Genomic DNA, 21,149 nt, shown 5'->3' with positions numbered 1-21,149 from the left:
GCAGAAAGTTAGCCTGGTTTCAAAATCTAAAATGCACATGGTTGGAAAATAAATCAATAATCAGTGGTCTCAGGTCTAAGCTTTTTTTTTTTTTTGTCTAATACATCAGTCATCAGATGTGTTCCTTGCCTGGTTACTAGGACAGTACAAAAGTGCTATTTGGTTTCCATCTCACTACTTATTTCTGTATATATTCTCTTCTTCAGCAGAAAGAAAAGTGAATAGATTCAGACAACAAGGTTGAATTTCAGATTTCAAAAATACAGATCCATAGATGGAATTTATCTCTTTTTTAAATTTAAAAAACATGGAGTTCCTACTGTGGCACAGTGGGTTAAGAATCAGACTGCAGCTCAGGTCACTGCAGAGAAGCAGGTTCAACTCCTGGCCCAGTGTAATGGGTTAAATGATCAAGCACTGCTGCAGCTTAAATGATCAAGCACTGCTGCAGCTGTGGCTCAGATTCAGTCCCTGGCCCAGGAACTTCCATATGCCACTGGTGCAGCTTTAAAAACAAATGAATAAAAAAAAATAAAATTTAAAAAGCATATTAAGGTGTGAAGCAATTTGGAAATAAAATGTATCATTTTTAAGGATAGTCTTGGTCTAGATCATAGAATTTATTCAATGTAGTACCAAGGTATTTGGAATTTATTTCATAAACATGAAGGAGTCATTACAGATTCTTGATCATGAGAGTGTAGCAAACCAACACAATATGGTAGAAAGGATGGCAAAAGTTTAGAGACAGAGGAAACAGTTAGGGGTTTATTGTAATGGTTCAGATGGGAGACAGAATGGCTCTGACCAAGAACAGTGACAGTGGAGATAGGTTACAGCACCATGTTTATAAAGCACTATATCCCTTACATTAAGCTTCTGGTCCATGTCAGATCAGGGCAGCAGTTTTGAAGGAGTCTTTCTACTCTCACCATATACTTACTATAAAATGAAGCTTAGAGAAGACTGCAGATCTTCTATTACCGTTACAGAGAGCACCTGTTTGGTAGTCGTTGACCAATCTGGTACTTCTCTGTGCCAAAGCAAAAGCTGTTATATCCATCTAAAACACTGCTATGTTTTGCAACAGAGCAAATAACTGCTATAGCATCCATATGACAAACTGTGCTCTAAAATTGTTCATTGCATTAGCCGTCGTTGACCTGAAAAGCAAATGACAGTAGCTGCAGATGCTTTCAGAAGCATATTTTCTTTTGGAGATCTCTTAAAGAAATAGAACATGGCTTTTACGTTCAGAGATGAATGAAAGCAAAATGACAAAATAAAATGCAAAGCCTTGTCGTTATGTCGTTATATTGTGACTCATAATGGGGAAAAATTGTTCACCAGGCAGATCTTGAGGAAACAAAGAGAAAAACAGACAAACAAAAAATAATCCAAGTGTTCATGAAAATGACTCTAAAGAAATTTTTTCTTTTTATGGCCACACCTGCGAAATATGGAAGTTCCTGGGCTAGGAGTCAAATTGGAGCTGCAGCCACACGCCTATACCACAGCCATAGTAACACCAGATCCAAGCTGTATCTGTGACCTATGTGGCATCTTGTGACAAGGCTGGATCCTTAACCTACTGCACCAGGCCAGGGATCAAACTAGCGCCTCCACAGGGACAAACCAGATGATTAACCAACCATGCCACAGTGGAAACTCCCTAAAGAATTTTTAATGTAATGTTGCATTAAAGCCTCACCTTTAAAAGACATAAGAATGCAACTGAAAGATTAAATTTCAAAAAAAACAAAACAAAACAAAACTGTTTAGTGATTTGTTTTTATTTTAGATAAATATATATTTATTAGTCATGTCATGAGGAAATATTTTATTTTTTAATTGACAAAAGCATACTTGATAACTTTAAGGCCAGATTTTAAATCATTTGTTAGATACTTGAAAAAAGATTTGAAAATTATGGCATAGGAGTTCGGTCACGGCTCATTGGAAACAAGTCTGACTGGCATCATGAGGACAGGGGTTTGATCAGTGTGTTAAGGATCCGGTGTTGCCATGAGTTATGATGCAGGTCACAGATATGACTCAGATCTAGCATTGCTATGGCTGTGGTGTAGACCGGAGGCTACAGCTCCAATTTGACCCCTGGCCTCGGAACCTCCATAAGCTGCAGGTGCTCCCTAAAAAGACCAAAAAAAAAAAAAAATGATGGCATAAAAATAGCATCCAGTTTATTCTTTCCTTTCCCTCCCCTTTCTTGCTTGAAAATGTAATCCAAAAGCCATTCAATCCAGCAACACAAGATAGGCTTTGGCACTAGGGCAGGCTTTGGGCACTGTGGTCAGCTTAGAGCGGAAGGAGAAGGACACAGAGGGGAAGGATTGCCTGGGATGTCAGGGGCTGAGTGAGTGAGCAGCCCGGTGTGGGGTATTAGAACCAGGGAATGGTGAGGAGGGTGTGCACAGGAGGGCACCCTAACACAGGGAGTCAGAGTCTGAACAGGACCCAAGGGCATTTGTGTAGGAGAGGGAGATATGCATTGTGTATGATCAAATATGTAATTATATTAAGGGTAATGGAGCCAGATGTCTTACTGTCAGATAACATAGTTAAAAGGAAACTCAGAAACTAGAATAAAACCTACGGTATGGAGATATCAGTGTGAACTCAGGGTTTTCAATAGCTAGAGAAGTAAATATATAGATGTAAATTAATATATAAATGTACATACATGTGTATCTATGTGTGTACATATGCATATGGGTGTATGTAGTGTATGTATGCATAGTTATGCATATATGTGTAGGCACCGACTTGCCAATTAATCAAAGTGAACATCATTAGTAATGATAAAAATTAACATGATCCACAATCTGATAGGATGCAACTAGAATATAGCATCATTTTTGTGATATTCCTATTAAGATGAATTACCTAAACTGAAGTATGAGGAAACATCAGACTAAGGCAAATCGAAGAACATTCTGTTAAATAAAGGAATAATAATATTTTTTAAATGCTAAGATCATGACTGTCATAGGAAGAATGAGGTTTTGTTCTTGACTGAGGGAGACAATGAGAAATGACATGTAAGAAACAAGACATGATTCTATACTGGATTCTTTGGCTGTGAAGCCATTATTCAAGGAATTGATAAAATCTGAATGATTGATAAAATTCAAGGTATTCATAAAATTTGAATTGACAAAATTGCTACTATCTGCAAATTAGATAGTAGCACTATATCGATGTTAATCTGCTCATGTCAAAGACTAGGCTGGTTATTTAAGAGAATGTTCTTATCTTGTATGATACACTCAAGTATTAGGGCATCAAGTCAACTACATACTTTCAAGTGGTTTAGGGAAAAAATCATTTTGTGTTATACTTGCAAATCTTGTTAACTTGAGATTATTTCAAAATTTCTGTTAGTTTGAGATTGTTTCAAAAATTTAAAAAAGAGAAATAACTACTACAAAGAGAATATATTAAAAAATAACAAAATATAAAAATGTAGGGTGCAGAATTTAATCTGTGAGCATTTCAGGTATTCATCTACCGTTTTAGAAAGATTTATTATTAAAGAGATTCTTCTTGTTAAAATGACCTTGTATTATATAAAAATGCAAATAGAAAATACAGCTTTTTCAAAAAATAACTGCAAATTTTATTCAAGAACAGTAGTGTCTGGATGGTAGGAATAATTACAATGGATAACGAAGATTCCAACACTTTCTTTGGGAAAAAATACAGGTAGAAATGAGTATTGGGTACGCATACCATTCTGAGGATAGAATATGTTATTGCAGAATAGACTCTATGAAAATTGGATTTGTGATGTGGGAGAAAGGGATTAATACGGAGAAATATTACAGATGAAAAGACGGAAACCACATTGTGAAGGCAAACAATGTTATTTCCAGATAAAGAGAGTGGCCATTGGAGACAGAATGAAAAAACTTAACAAAAATGCAATAAATGTGTAGGAGGAATGAACAATTGGGTGATTGCTGATAGAGTACTTTCTGCCTGGAGCCAAATGACTTCGGGTTATTAAAAACCAACTGAAGTCCGAAACAACATGGTCAAAGGAAAGAAGTAAAATCTAGAAAAAGGTGGTAAGATAGTCTCAGGAAATGATATTTGATTGTCTATGGTTGTACTTTTATTTGCTCTTCAATTGCATTTTATCTGTTAAACTGGCTTCTAGTTAAAATGACTCCTGGAAGCTTTGATTTCAAGATGGAGGATTAAGCATAGTTTTCTTTCTCTCAAAGGACATGACATTATTGAATAAAAATGAGACTAGATATATCACACCACAGAGAATGGAAGGAAAGGCAGAACTGGTTTAATGACAAAAAATAAAATGCAGAAGAAAATGGTTAGCAGATGAAAAGGAGCAAAGCCTAAATTAAATGCAGGCTAGGATGCAAGGAGAAGGAATCAAAGCTGACAGATGGGCTAAGAGATGGAAAACTCAGGGTCATCATCCACCTAAAGGAGGTGGGGAGTTAGATCGGGCTGCAGAGGAGGCCGTGGACACCTGATTCAGGAAGCTTCCTGCTTCCCACCCATAGTCCCTTAGAGCAGGGCGGCCTAGGGTTTCCATGGGGTTTCAAGGATGCACATAACTTTGTTGTGTACTTTTTTTCTTTTTTTTTTTTTTTTGCAAATATGGTTCATTAAGGTGGTTGGAAATAATATGATTCTGTAAGCAACACTTACTTTTTTTGGCCACTCTTGCAGCATGGGGAAGTACCTGGGCCAGGGATTGAACCCATGCCACAGGAGTGTCCCAAGACACGTGACTACGCTGGGTCCTTAACCTGCTTTGGCACCAGGGAACTCCAGTAATGCTTACTTTTAAAGTGTTTTCTTTTCCCAGCTTTAATGAGATAAAATTGACATACAATATTGTGTAAGTTTAAGATGTATGGCCTGTTGATTCGAGACACTTACATATTGCGATATGATTAGGACATCATATTGGACATCGGCAAACACCTACATGATGTCATAATTATTTATTTATTTATTTATTTATTTGCTTTTTAGGGCTGCACATGTGGCATATGGAAGTTCCCAGGCTAGGGGTCGAATCAGACACAGCCATAGCAACACGGAATCCGAGCTGTGTCTGCAACCTACACCACAACACACAGCAACACTGGATCCTTAACCCACTGAGAGAGGCCAGAGAGAGAACCCACATCTTCATTGATACTAGTCTGGTTTGTTATCACTGAGCCACAACGGGAGCCCCAATTCTTTCTTTCTTTTCTTTTTCTTTCTTTCTTTCTTTCTTTCTGATGACAACATTTAACATCCACTCTTTTAAAACCTTCTAAGTATGTAGTACAATATTGTTGACTATAATCATCATGGTATACATTAGATTCCCAGAACTTATTCAACTTCTAATTCTTTGTAAATAAAAAAGATGCTTGGGGATAACAAGGTGCCTGACAGCATTTCAAAACTAAAGTCCTCTCTAGTCCAGCATCTGGAAAACCTCAGAACAAAGCTTAGTTGTCACTCACTTAAAGCAAAGCTGTGCCCAGGGCAGTGATGGGTCTACCGACTTCCTTTTCCAGAGAAAGAAACAGCAGAAAACCACCTCCCTCCTTACACAGTCGACAAAAAAAATATCAGTACCAGGCAAATCATCTCGGTCCTTCCTGAACTACAGAGTGTTTCTATTGCATATAAGAAAACTAACAGCTTAAAACTAAATGTCCACCATCAGATGAATGGATTAAGATGTGGTACATATATACAACAGAATACTACTCAGCCATAAAACAGAATGATATAATGCCTTTTTCAGCAACATGGATGCAACTAGAGATGACCATACTAAGTGAAATAAAAGAAAAAGAAAGAAAGAAAAAGAAAAAAATCATATGATACCACTTACATGTGGAATCTAATAAAAATTAAACAAATGAACTTGTTTACAAAACAGAAACAGACCCACGGACATAGAGAACAGACTTGTGGTTTCCAAAGGGGAGGGAGTGGGATGGACTAGGAGGTTGGGGTTAGTAGATGAAAACTATTACATTCAGAATGGATAAGCAATTAAGATCCTACTGTATAGCACAGGAGTCCATATCCTATCTCCTGGGCTAGACCATGATGGAAAAGCATATTTTTAAAAAAGAATGTATATAAATACACTCTTTGCTATACAGCAGAAATTGGCACAACATTGTAAATCAACCACACTTCAATAAAAATTTTAAAAAAGAAAAAAACTGATGGCTTTAAAAGAGTGAATAAGATGAATAAACATAATTGTACCTGTAGGAAGAAAAGAGAAATCATTAGGCAGGAAAGAAAAACAGAAAAGGTGGCATGCAAGAACAGAGGCATCAAATTAGCAGACTAGTTAGTGCACAGAAATCTCGTAAAACCTTCTTTGGAAAAGGCCTAGAAATCCATCAATGAGATTAAACAGGTGCTCACCAGAGGTAACCAATTTTCCTTTTGGAGCACTTGCCTCAAAGAAGTAGAATCATGTTTAAGGAATATTGACGCAAGGAACTGATGCTCTTTTAGCACTAATATTTTTGGACAATTTAATTTTTACCAAGTTCAGATACACGATTTTTACTATTTTCATAAAAAAACCAAACAGATAAACATAGCACCTGCCTAGCAACCTGTGTCACAGCCTTCCCAAGGTCTGTGTGGTTTATGCCTGGCATTGTGGTGTTTTCTCTCACTGTACCTCTTCTGCTTTCTGCTTTGCCTTAAATAGGAACTGTTCTGAAGGAAATAGATTTCAAATTCCAGAAAAGAAGTGGAAGCCTCTACCTATTATTTTTGTTTTTCAAAATGGAAATAACTGTTTCTAGACACACCATTGCTCTTTCTAAAACCAAATTTTTAAAATAATGATTTGTGCAAAAGTCTAATTTCTTTTTAATGATTAACTACTTTAGTGACAAATGAGCTTTATTTGATAATTCCTTTTTAGCAGACCCCCAGATTATTTCTAAACCCAATTATTGTTATTAAATACATTCTTATAATAGTTCAAAAATCATTACATTTAACAGGACTAAGATATAACAGAGATTTCATGCCCAAATTATTCCAAAGGAACCGAGTCTTTCTTGGAGTAACCTGGGTCTCAGAAAGGTTTAAGATGACTTATGACTAGTTTGGCAGGGAAGAGACAGTTGTTTAATCAGTGAAAAAGAAAGAATTTTAGTGAGTCAGGCACCTAAATGTTTTAATTTCTTTTAATATTTATTTTTATAAATAGCTAACATTCATGTTTAATTATTAAGATAACTTTCAATTGAAGACACTGTTCTGCCTGTGTTCAGGACCAATTTAAAGTCCTTTAAGAGAATTATTTACTCCTAGTATTGTGTGATGCATTTTAATTACATTTAAAATATTTAATCTTAAGCAAGTCAGATTTTTAAAAGATGTAGTTTTTTGTTAGAGAAATGACACAAAACAGTACAAAGAAGTATCATCATTTTGGCTAAAGAAAAATGTCTACATCAAGAGTTTTAAAAAGTTAGCAGTATATAAAAGAGTAAATACCGAGTTACACTTCACAAAGTCATTTTATATTCTTTAATAATTGTTATTCACTATGGCCTGCAAGATAAATTCCATTTTAAAGTAAATGTACTTGTGAAAACAATCACAAATTTGAAATCAGTACTCTAGAAATCAGTTTTATAATAATGCATTTAAGGCTGAAGTAATTAATATTATTTTTAAATGTTACAAATGTGAAAGGTGAAAATGCTATCACATTATTACTATAATTTGCACTTCATTAATTGCTAATGAGGTTGAACATTCTTATTTATTTTCTATAAATTGTCTGACAATGTCTCTACTTAGACTTTTTGTTTTCCTCTTGTAAAATTTATAAATTGCTGAGAGGTCAAACATACAGGTTTTTCCCAATAATTTTATAAAAACACTTTCCTATTGTCTGATCACTTATCTACATATTTTCTAAGGTTTTTTTTTCCATTAACATTTTAAGCCATAAAGATGGGAGGCTGAAATCATTTAAGTTATTGTAATATATTGTCACATCTATTTGGCAAATTTCTGTCCCTACTCTTCTTTTAATATATACAATTAATTCTGCTCATTTACTTTTTTAAAAAAAAACTTAGGCCATGGAGTTCCCGTCGTGGAACAGTGGTTAAAGAATCCGGCTAGGAACCATGAGGTTGCAGGTTCGATCCCTGGCCTTGCTCAGTGGGTTAAGGATCTGACGTCGCCGTGAGCTGTGGTGTAGGTTGCAGACGCGGCTCGGATCCCACCTTGCTGTGGCTCTGGTGTAGGCTGGCAGCTACAGCTCCCATTAGACCCCTAGCCTGGGAACCTCCATATGCCACGGGAGCGGCCCAAGAAATGGCAAAAAAAAAAAAGAAAAAACTTAGGCCAGTGGCATATCACATTATTGATAATCATCCCCTTAAAGTTTCACTGTGTTAATTCCTGGGCTTTGCAAATAGGAAGGGAAAGTATATATAAAGACCCATTTTCAATTAGTTCATTTGATTTCCTTTGTTGGATAAATGATTGAAGTAATAAAATAAAACTTTCCAGAAAACAGCAAACTCACTGGGATCACTGATGTGTCATTAGTAGCTTACTTGTATTTTTATTAAGAAATCCATTAGTCTGTTTATGTGCTTTTTAAATGCTCACAGATATTTAAAAATAGAATATATTTTCATCTTTAATTTTCAGTGAAATTAAAGCAATACTTCTGAATCACTGAATAGTCACCATAATGAATTCACTAATTACTAATTATGTTTCTTGTTTACTCATATGACACCTGCTTTATCTTTCAAGTTCAATTCAAAGTTTGTTCTCAACCTAATGTCAGGAATACTGCTTTCCCTCAATTTGTAAAAGATCCTCATAATGCTGAAATTTCTCATCTCAATTGCACAGGATATCGCTTAAGCTGAACTATTTTCTCACAACTTGCATTCACTGTTTTCTTCCTGTGGTGACAAAAATATTTGTGCTCAAAATGCTCAAAACCAAATCAAGAAATGCAATCCACAATTTAAATCTTAATTTTCTACTTAAAATTTATCAATAAATATTACCTCTATCTTTTTTTCCTGCTACCTGTTCTAGGTATTTACCAATACTCTCTAATTAATTCTTACACCTCTGCTAAGCATTTTTTTTTCTCCTGTAAGAACAAATTCAGGGGGAAAAAACTACTGTAGACAAAATTGTTTTTCTTTTCACCTTTAACAATGAAAATAGCTTAAGTGGATCACATGGAAGAAGTATTTATTCTTGTAATTTAGATTATTTTCTTTATTGAATAAAATAATATCCAAGACATATTAAATAAGTAGGGACATAGGAACAGCATTCCAATCTTTCATCCTAGATTAATTTATAGGACATATTGTGGTTCTGGGTAACTCACATATAACTTGTATAAATATGTTTTTTATCACTATACTAAACAGAAGAACAAAAAGGAGTACTCTCAAACTGATAATTACACTCTCTTCTATAAATTTAAGTAGAATATCTGGCAGGTGATTAACATTTAATTTCTTAAATGCTATCAGTGGCTTTTAGTTATCCAAACCCTTTCCTAGTACCTAAGTTCAACAAATGTTGGATTCTTCACAATACAGAGAGTCCTACTGTGGTGAATTTAAAACATGCGAAGGGTTTATTGCCAGCCTCAAAGAAGCTTCCATTCCAGTTTATTGAGGATATATATACTAGAGTTTACTACATGGACATGTAATTTCCTAAAACAAATTATCGTCACAATAAGTATAGGCAAACCTAGGATATACTGTGGGGTTTTGTTCCATACTACTGCAATAAAGAAAAAATTGCCATAAAGTGAGTCACACAAAGTAATTTGGTTTCCCAGTGATATAAAAGTTATGCTTATTATACTCTAGTCTATTAAGTGTAATAAAATTATATCAAAGAAAAAAAATGTGTACTTTAGTTTAAAAATATTTCTTGCTAAAAAATGCTAACCATCATCTGAGCCTACAGCAAGTTGTAATCTTTTTGCTGGTGGAGGGTCTTGCCACAATATTGATGGCTAGTGGCTGATCAGGGTGATGTTTGTTGAAGGCTGAGGCGGCTGTGGCAATTTCTTAAGACACCAGTGAAGGCTGCCACATTGATTGACTCTTCCGTTTATGAATGATTTCTCTGTAGCATGCAATGCTGTTTGATGGCATTTTACCCACAGTAGAACTTCTTTCAAATCTGGAGTTAATACTTTCAAATCCTGCTGCTGCTTTATCAACCACATTTAGGTAACATTCTAAGTCCTTTGTTGTCAATTCAACAATCTTCACAGCATCTGCCCCAAGAGTAGTTCCATCTCAAGAAACCACTTTCTTTGCTCGTCCCTAAGAAGCACCTCTTCATCCATTAAAACTTTACCACGAGATGGCAGCAATTCAGTCACATCTTTAAGCACTACTTCTTTTTTTTTTTTTTTTTTTTTTGTCTTTTTGTTGTTGTTGTTGTTGTTGTTGCTATTTCTTGGGCCGCTCCCGCGGCATATGGAGGTTCCCAGGCTAGGGGTTGAATCGGAGCCGTAGCCACCGGCCTACGCCAGAGCCACAGCAACGCGGGATCCGAGCCGGATCTGCAACCTACACCACAGCTCACGGCAACGCCGGATCGTTAACCCACTGAGCAAGGGCAGGGACCGAACCCGCAACCTCATGGTTCCTAGTCGGATTCGTTAACCACTGCGCCACGACGGGAACTCCCAAGCACTACTTCTAATTCAAGTTCTCTTGCTATTTCTACCACCACCTACAGTAACTTCATCCACAGCAGTCTTGAACACCTCGAGATCATCCATGAGGACTTCTTCCAAACTGCTGTTAATTTTAATATTTTGACCTTTTCCCTTGAATCAAAAATATCCTTAATGGCATCTAGAATGATAAATTCTTATCCGAAGGTTTTCTTTCAACTTTTCCCAGATCACTGGAGGAATATCTATCTGTGACAGCTATAACTTTATGAAATATACTTTTTAAATAATAATACTTGAAAGCTGAAGGATTATTCCTTGATCCATACGCAGCAGAATGGATGTTGCATTAGTAGTCACAAAAACAACATTCATCTCACTGTACGTCTCCATCAAAGCTCTTGGGTGACCAGGTGCGTTGTCAATGTTTTAAAAGAAATCTTTTTTTCTGAGCAGTAAGTCTCAACAGTGGGCTTAAAATATTTAGTAAACCATGTTGTAAACAGATGTGCTGTCATCCAAGCTTTGTTATTCCCTTTATAGAGCAAAGGTAAAGTAGATTAGCCCTAGGTCAACCCCTAGCCCAGGAACTTCCATATGCCATAAGCACAGCCATAAAAATAAACAAACAAACAAATAAAAAAATAAAGCCATCAGCTGCATTAGTCCTTTGAATCTTTGAAGCCAGGCATTGACTTTTCCTCTCTACCTATGAAAGACCTGGATGGCATCTTCTAGTATAAGACTGTTTTATCAACACTGAAAATCTGTTGGAGTCCCCCTTGTGGCTCAGCAGGTTAAGAACTCAACATAGTGTCTGTGAGGATGCAGGTTCAATCCCTGGCCTCAGCCATTGGGTTATAGATCCAGCGTTGTTGCAAGCTGTGACATAGGTCTCAGACATGTCTTGGACCCAGTGTTGCTGTGGCTGTGGCATAGGCCTCAACTGCAGCTAGAAAATTCCCCCGGCCTGGGAATTTTCATATGCTGCAAGCACAGCTGTAAAAAGAAAAGAGAAAAAAATAAGAACAAAAATCTGTTGTTTAGTGTCAACTTCATTAATGATCTGAGCTAGATCTTCTGAGTAACTTGCTGCAGCTTCTACATCAGCACTTGTTGCTTCACCTTTACTTTATGTTATGGAGATGGTCTCTTTCCTTAAACCTTATGAACCAAGCTTTGCTGCTTCAGACTTTTCTTCTGCAGTTTCCTCATCTCTCAGCCTTCATAGATGTGAAGAGAATTGGGGACTTGCTCTGATTTAGGCTTTGGCTTAGGGGAATGTTGTGGCTAGTCTGATCATCCATCCAGACAACTAAATTATTCTCCATAACAGCAATAAGGCTGTTTTGCTTTCTGATCATTCATGTGTTCACTGGAGTAGCACTTTTCATTTCCTTTAAGAACTCCTCCTTTGCATTCACAACTTGGCTAACTGGCACAAAAGACCTAGCTCTGAGTTGGTTTGACATGCCCATCTCATTAAACTTAGTCATTCCTAGTTTTCGATTTAAAGTGAGAGATTTGCAATACTTCCTCTCACTTGAACACTTAGAGGATTTTGTGGGGTTATTTATTGTCCTAATTTCAAGGAATATAAAGGCCCAAGGAGAGGGGGAGAGGTGAGGGGATAGATGGTCAATGGTGCAGGCAGAGCTCACACATTTATTGTCTAAGTTTGCTGTCTTTTATGAGGGCAATTCCCCAATTACAATAGTAACATCAATCAACACTGATATCACTGATCACAGATGAACATAACAAACATAATAGCAATGAAAAAGTTTGAAATACTGTGAGAATTACCAAAATAGGACACAGAGACATGAAATGAGCAAACGATGTTGGCAAATGTTGCCAATAGATTTGCTTGATACAGAACTACCACAAAACTTACATTTGTAAAAGACAAAATTTTGGCAAAGCACAATAAAGTGAAGGACAATAAAAGGAGGTATGTCTGTATTATAACAATTAGAGAAGGAGAAAAACTTACTACTGGTCCAAAAAAGACAAATTATGATAGCTATTAACATGAGAATATACTTCTTTCAAGACATATCTTTGACCAATATAGTGCTTGAAGGATGGTTGGAAATAAGCATTAGAATTTAGAGGGAAAATCAGTTTGAAAATGTATTATGTTTAATTATATTTAAAACAGGGAGTTCCTGTCGTGACTCAGCAGAAACAATTCTGACTAGTATCCATGAGGACACAGGTTTGAACTCTGACCTCGCTCAGTGGGTTAAGGATCCAGTGCTGCCATAAGCTGTGGTGTAGGTCAAAGACGCAGCTCAGATCCTGCATTGCTGTGACTGTGGCGTAGGCCAGCAGCTATAGCTCTGATTAGCTTGGAAACCTCCATATGCCGTGAATATGGACAAAAATAAAATACATAAGTAAAAGGACAGAAATAAATACATAAATAAAAATAAAACACATTTCAGGAGTTCCTTTTTGGCACAGCAGATTAAGGATTCATCATTATCACTGCAGCGGCTCTGGCCACTGTGCTGAGTGTCTGATCCCTGGCCTGGAAATTTCACATGGGCACAGCGAAAAAAAAAAAAACCACCATCACAACAACACATTTCATATATTGCAGTAAGCAGAACAATTACCTTTAAAATTGGGTCTGATTCTTGCATCATACCCAGATGTCCTCCCCATTAATTTATCCAGAAAGTCCGAAGGTGACATTGGGGCACTTCGAGACCTTGCACTATCTGTTTCCTTTGTTGCAACCAAACTACAAATGAGAAAAAAATACAGATTTTACCAAAAAAATCCTTCTAACAGTTGTTACCTAAAAATATAAAACAAAGGTGCTAAGCAAAACTACTCTGAAAACAAACAAAAGCTTTATATATGCTACAGTGAATATTAACATAATGATAGGTATTTACAGATTAAGTCAGAATTTATAAGTTTTCACATGTATTCAGCCCAAAAGTCAGAAGTGACATTATTTTGTGTTAAGTCGGGTAACAAGGCCACTCCAAATTATTAGGGTTTCAAAATTTCCATATACCCAAACGATTTCTGATTGCAATTTTTAGCTAAAATTATCCCAAGTAATTCAAGAATAAGAAAACAGGGAGAAAAAAAAGGAGTTCCCATTGTGGCTCAGCAGGTTACGAATCTGACTGGTATCCATGAGGACTTCTTGCATTTGATACCTGGTCTTGCTCAATGGGTTAAGGATTTAGCGTTGCCATGAGCTATGGTGTACGTTATGGACATGGCTTGGATCTGGCATTGCTGTGGCTGTGGTGTAGTCCAGCTGTAGCTCAAATTCAACCCCTAGCCTGCGAATCTCCATGTGTCGCAGGTGTGGCCCTAAAAAGTGAAAAAGAAAGGAAGGAAGGAAGGAAGGAAGGAGTTTCCTTCATGGCTCAAGCATTAACGAGCCCAACTAGGATTTATGCAGATGTGGGTTCTATCCCTGGCCTCTCTCAGTGGATTAAGGATCCAGTGTTGTCATGAGCTGTGGTGTAGGTTGCAGATGCAGCTTGGATCCTGTGTTGTTGAGGCTGTGGCATAGGCTGGCAACTGTAGCTCCAACTCGACGCCTAGCCTGGGAACCTCCATATGCCGTGGGTGCAGTACTAAAAAAGCAAAAATAAAAAAGAAGAAGAAAGAATGAAAGAAAGAGAGAGAGAGAAAGAGAGAGAGAGAGAGAGAGAGAGAGAAAGAGAGAAAGAAAGAAAGAAAGAAAGAAAGAAAGAAAGAAAGAAAGAAAGAAAGAAAGAAAGAAAGAAAGAAAGAAAGAAAAGAAAATAGCAGGGTAGCTCTCTTGTGGCTCAGAGGGTTAAGGATCTGGAATTGTCACTGCAGCAGCCAGGGTTGCTGCTGTGGCACAGGTTCAATCCCTGGCCCAGGGAATTTCAAACATGCCACAGGCATAGCCAACACCCGCCCCCCCCAAAAAAAAAAAGAGGAAAAAAATACGAAAGTTCAACTATTCTTATTGCTCTCATAGAGGAAAATACATCACCTTTCAAGTTCTGAAAATTTTTCTCAACAGTGTTAAAACTTCTGTCCTATAGATTAAATAACAATGTTCTTGTCTTCAATTAGAGTGAGTGCTTCCTATATTAGTAACACACTTGGCTAAATTCTTTTTTTTTTTATGCAGTTTGTCATTCATCCATAGTACATTTTGTTCAGATCTAAAATTTGTGCATGCAGATTGAGGAACGATCATAAATATAGTCTGTGCACTTGGCTATTAGCTGATAGGAACCTGTGTCCAGAAAAGGTAAAGGGTTATCGTATTTCTTCATTCTAAACCTTTTCCCTTTCATGCAGCTGCTCATCCTAGAAGCCCCCACTTATGACTGCACTCCCATCCAGCTCCTCATTAGCCCAGGTTGGTTCCCAGAAAGCCTGGCTCTACTTGCTAATATCAAATGATTCTATTTTATCCACGGACTTTCTGAAAGCCAAGCAGACTTTCTGAGCACACATATGTTTGAAATATATACATACAACCTGATGCTACTTCCTGGAGACTGTCAATCATCACATCCTCTCAGGTCTGTCACTCAACTTAACACCAAATCCTGAACCTTTTTGGTCACTCTCAGCGGTATCCTGTTATTAAATTTGTCCTGCTAGAATTTCTAACAAGCAATGAAAATGGGCCTTAGAACATCACCATTAAATTGTCTACCACACACATATATTCAGTAGTTCATATGCACAACAGTAAAATGCGCTATTGATGATAATGTGAGAATAATATTTCTGAAAGTACGGCATCATAGCTAACAGCACCTATTAACTACTCTCCTGTTCTAGAGAATGTATCTAGTTCTGGACATTCTAAGTCATTTATCTTTCCAATAACTTTCATCCTGCCTTTCTTGCTTTCTAAGTAGAAGCGTCTTCTCTCCCAATTCTACTGGTTCCATATGACTTTGTAACATTTTATCTTTGATTATTACTGGTCCATTGATCAGTGATCATGGCAATCACTCTGGAAAATTTATTATAATATCATCATCATCACAAAAAAAAAAAGTTTAAAAAAGCCTGCTCTTTTTTCAGTAACTCCAGACATTTCCTCTACCAACTGGTTTTAAGTAACTTTTATCTGTCCTCTTAAGCAGCAATGCTCGTTTTCCATGGCCCAAGAACACTGGACAGAAAAAGGCACTGCAGGAAGTCTCCTAGCTACATATTCCTGCTTCTAAACCATTCATTCCCCTCACTTACTTTGAAAAATCCTTCCTTTCAGTTGTCAGAAAATAAATTTCCATATTCTCTTGCCGACAAATAAACCAACTCACCTGGATCTCAACCAGTAACATTCTGCCTCTAAACTTTTAAAAAACAATCTGTATGCTGAACTGACAACCTCTCATATTTCACACTGGATGGGTGAGATTATCCAGGTCAGCCTTATATGCAGCGACATGTCTCCTTAGAGAGAGATGCAGAGGTGCATTTGACTGCAGGCAGAAGAGGGAAGGCAATGTGACCCTAGGCTGAGATTAGAGTAGCCACAGTCGAGGAAGGCCAGCAGTCAACAGAGGCTGGAAGAGGAAGGGACTGACTCTCCCTAGAGCCTCTGAGGAAGTGTGGTTCTGTTCATACCTTGTTTGGGGCCCCATGAACTGATTTCAGACTTCTGGCCTCTAGAACTGTGAGAAAATACATTTCTGTTGTTTTAAGTTGCCTGGTTTGTAGTCATAGGAAACTAATAGAAGCCTTCCAGTGAATTTTTCATTTTAGTCACTCTACTTTTCAACTCCAGAATTACCTTCTGTTCTTTTTGTGATTTCTATCTCTTTGCTGGTGTTTTGTATTTGGTGGGATATTATTGTCATACCTTCTTTCCAGTTTTGGGGGGCATGGTTTCCTTTAGTTCTTTGAATGCATTGAAAATAGCTGGTTTAAGGTCTTGGTTGGAGTTCCCTGCTGACCTAGCAGGTAAGGACTTGGCATTGTCACTGCTGTGGCTCAGGTCACCAATGTGACACAGGTTGGATCCCTGGCCCAGAAACTTCTGTATGCTGTAGGTGTGGCCAAAAATAAATAAATAAATAAATAAATAAATAAATAAAGTCTTTGTCTAGTAATTGATTTTTTGAAGTAATTCCCCAAGGGTACCTTATTTATCATATATGACAAGGGGAACATCTGTTCAGTTAGCTTAGAGATAAACTAATAATTGGATGGGAATTTTCTTAAATTCCTAGACCCAGTAAGTTACTCAGTATTTTCTGGGGGCCCTGCGTTCATGGGGTCATGCTTCAATATGGAGTCAGGCCACAGACAAATCAGCCTTAGCCTTTACTTCTTATTTGCACAGGGCTCAAAGGCCACCAGAACTAAGAATTAGGATCTCCCTAGGTCTTTCCTGATCACGCACACAGACCTGGGTGTATTTGTTTGCTGGGGTTTAACAAAATACATTGACTGGGTGGCTTTACCAAGTACCATTGACGGGGTGGCTTAACAACAGAAATTAAATTTCTCACAATTCTGGAAGCTAGAAATCCAAGATCAAGTTGTTGGCAGGGTGAGCTTCCTCTGAGGGCCTCCCTCCTTGACTTGTACATGGCCATCTTGTCTGTTTTTTCACGTGGCCCTTCCTCTCTGTGTATCTGTGTCCTAATCTCCTCTTCCTAGAAGGTTACTAGTCACACTGGATTAGGGTCCACCCATACGACCTCATTATACCTTCATTATCTACAAATACAGTCACATTCTGAAGCATTAGGAGTTACAACTTCAGTGTGTGAAGTTTGGAAGGATGCAGTTCAGCCCATTATCATGGATGATGACAGCCCTGTATAGTATGTGTGGATTTCTAGGTGCCCAGGAATATGTGGTGTTTTTCCAAACCCCTGTACACATACCATTCCACTGCTTTTGCTTTTAAGCTTTTTGGTTAGTCTGTTGTTTGCATCCACTGTTCTCTACTGCCTCAGGTACCCTGGAAGTTAAAAAATTGACAAACATCCCCAGGAAAAAGCCTTTTCCAAGTGAGTGAGCATCAGGTTAGGTCAAATGAAAGAAATCTTGCAAGTAGGGTCTCCCAGAAAACCTCCATACAGGTCAAATCATATTTTCCAAGAAGATGGTTTTCAAGGAATTCAGAATCCTTTAGTAGCTGCCAGGCTGTTTTTACTGTGACTGCAGTAAAATATATGTCCTTTTTTAGGGCCGCACCCATGGCATATGGAGCTTCCCAGGCTAGGGGTCCAAATGGAGCCTACACCAGAGCCACAGCAACGCCAGATCTGAGCCGTGTCTGTGACCTACACCATAGCTCATGGCAACGCCAGGTCCTTAACCCACTGAGCGAGCCTAGGGATCAAACCCGCAACCTCACAGTTCCTAGTTGGATTTATTTCTGCTGTGCCATTACGGGAACTCCTATATTTGTTTTATTGTATTTGTGCTTTTAGGAACCACACACCTCACAGCTCCAGCCATCTCCTCTCCCTCTGGATAACTGTATTTACTCCCATGGTAACAGCTAACTCCCATAAAACTGTTCTGTAGATTTTAAAAACATGTCTTTTTTCACAACTAATGTAAAGATACGCTTTTAAAAGAAAAGATACAGAGCTTCCCTTTTGGGGTTTCCCCATAATGAATGGCCAATGATTGTAATTGACTAAGTATCAGTAAATATTTTATTAATAGAAGAGAGAGAGGGTGGGGGGAAGAGAAAGAGAGAGGGTGGGGGAAGAAAGAGAGAATGAGAAAGGGAGAAGGAAAGAGTTAAGCATCAGTGTGGCCAGTGTCAATTGAGCATAATTTTCAAAATTTGACTGCATATTTTTTTCTAGACATATTAAGTAGTAAATAGCACAATAAAAAAACAAAATTATGAAGGGTATCAAATGGAAGTAAGATTTATACTGCATGCCTACAATTTTAACAAAATGAAATAATTTGGCAGATATATGCTGAAGTTTAATAATAGTAATCGCTTGCGTTCATACAGTACTTGCCTTCCAAAAAGTCTGTCTTTTCCTAATAACTTCTAAAATAAATTTTATTAACTTCTAAAATGAATTTTTTCAAATATCACATCTATTATTAATCTTACATTAGAATAGGAACATTCAAAAAACATCTTTTCATCTGTCAAGCAATCCTTTATTCATTGTAATGGGCTACTGTAAAAGTTTGATATTTGAACCAATGTGAGGAATGAGGTACTGAATATTTTCCTGTTTTGAAGTTAGAGATGTCCACTGCATACACTTTTTCTTTAATTACTGCCCCACACTGAAGCAGTGGTCAGCACTGGCATGCTAATGGCATGTGACATACTTTCCATAATATGCCATGTTACCTAAGGACCCTTGGTATTCTAGGCACCTATAGGGAGATAATAAGGTTAGACAATCAACATGTAAGATTTTCTGTGGTTAATGTGATATGATTCTACCAGCAGATATTCCTGCCCTTGACCTTAACAGCGTGACAAGATAGTATCAGGTGGGTCCTGTGTTCTATCTGCTTTCTTTCTGTATGCCATGGATCTGAACAGAAGCAAAATGATTCAGCATCATCTCACCAGATCATCAGTGAGCCTCTTCCACGAAACGCACATGCACACTAGACTTGCATTGTCCCAAATTCCAGGATGAATATTTCAAACTCTACTACCAACACAAACCTGAATCTGTAACATGTTCACAGTTCAGGAGAATACTCTGCCTGGGCCCCTCTGGGGTCTACAGAGAATCCATGGAAAGCAGCAGAGCACTGAAGCTGGGACGTGAGATTATAATGAGGAGAACAACAGGCTGGCTCTGTTGTTCCTGCCACTTGGAGCAAAAGCTTCATGTTTTATAACAGGAATTCACAGCCATGCTCTGCAGAATAGCACCTATTCAAAATGAGAAAATTCTGAGCAGAAAAATATTCCACATTTCTTTACTAGCTATGTTTCCTTCGGTGACACACACACACTTGTAGTATGAGCTTCCATGGGACAAATACGGAAGTTTAATTCTTCAGTAGTCGACATCATCTATGCATACATATTCAAAAGCATTTTAAAACTCAGAGTACAGAAAGGCGGTGAGCAGAAATCTAAGATGAATTTGGAATGGCTTTTGGATAAGAAATTTTATTATCAAGTCCATTTTTTTTGGTCGAGACCTCCTCTTTTCAAAAAATGTCGTATTTACAGCAAGTTACTAAGGTTGTTAACAAATTACTCATGATCAGTACTTTGAAAGAAACAGCTTTGGATATTTTAGAAGTCTTTATTTTATAAAGATCTCAAAAAAATCTCTGTGCTATTTTTCCGGCCTCCCACACTTGGCTTGTCTTTTGTATGCTGTACCAAGCACTAAATTTACTATTAACTTTTCTTGGAAACTCTATGTGGGCTCACACACATTCCCATCAATGAATACTTTTTTTTTTAATCTTAAGCATTTTACATGTTCTTATTTTTCCAGAGACGTCACTTGAAAATACAGAGATTTCAATTTCTGAGAGATTGGCAGAGACCTATTTTCTTAAGCACTGAAATCAAATACCACAATTCATAAAAAGATAAGTCCCTTCTCTTCCCCATCTATCCTCTCCCTTCTTTAAAGAAACAAGAAAGTAAACTGTATCCATTTTCGGAGGACAGAAATAATCACTAAATATAGCTGCTTTAAAGATGGATTTAAGAAGTTCCCTTGTGGTGCAGTGGGTTAAGGATCTGGCATTGTCATTGCTGTGGCTCAGGTCACTGCTATGGTCTGGGTTCCATCCCTGGCCCAGGAACTTCCACATGACACAGGTACAGCCAAAAATAAATAAATTAAGATGAATTTAATATAATTGTCAATACTTATTTAATTTTGCTAAATATACATTAATATTGAGAGAAAATATGAAAGCTATAGCTAGGAAATATAATGTGGGTTTGAGACAAGTATTGGCACATGAGGCCACAAATCTCTGTGCATCTATTTCATGAATTGATTTGCACAGAAGCAACAGTGACCTGTGGGGAATAAATCAGTGCCCAGACTTCCAAGGCAGAGAGGTTTGGGGGGATGAAAGGGAAAGCCAGGTGACTATGTATCAAATAGCTTCATAAACCAGTCCTATAGGGTTACAATTCTTTGTCAAAAAAAAATATTGTCACAGTAATTATTTAGAACTGAGTTGTAAGAACAGGTAATTGATATTTCAACCTCCAGTTTGAAAAACAAAACACAGAATGGAAGAGATAAGCATTCTTTCCAATTCTTTATGGCTTCAGTCACTTTACTGGAGAACTAAAGAAAAGGTGAGACATCTGGAAACAAGTGAAATTTTGAGCATTTCACACTAAAACTTCCTGCTGCAGAAGAGGAAGTATTGCTTGCCAGGATGACACAGGCCATGAAGTAGACTTTAAGTTGCTTGTTTGATATTAATTATTTTAAAA

At 37.4% G+C, this 21,149-nt stretch overlaps 1 protein-coding gene across 13 annotated transcripts in view; it reads right to left on the bottom strand.

The window, feature by feature from the left end:
• GLRA3 (glycine receptor alpha 3) overlaps positions 1-21,149 on the bottom strand; it is a 483,419-nt gene that overhangs the window by 130,200 nt on the left and 332,070 nt on the right. For all 13 annotated transcript variants that reach the window (XM_021074184.1, XM_021074189.1, XM_021074190.1 and 10 more), the window contains one exon: positions 13,363-13,490. In XM_021074184.1, coding sequence (XP_020929843.1) covers positions 13,363-13,490 — 128 coding nt within the window. The remainder of the gene's footprint in view (positions 1-13,362; positions 13,491-21,149) is intronic.

The sequence above is a fragment of the Sus scrofa genome, chromosome 14 (assembly GCF_000003025.6).
Source record: "Sus scrofa isolate TJ Tabasco breed Duroc chromosome 14, Sscrofa11.1, whole genome shotgun sequence".
Taxonomy (NCBI): Eukaryota; Metazoa; Chordata; class Mammalia; order Artiodactyla; family Suidae; genus Sus; species Sus scrofa.
The sequence above is the reverse complement of the archived record's forward strand: the minus strand, read 5'-3'. Positions and strand labels throughout refer to the sequence as shown.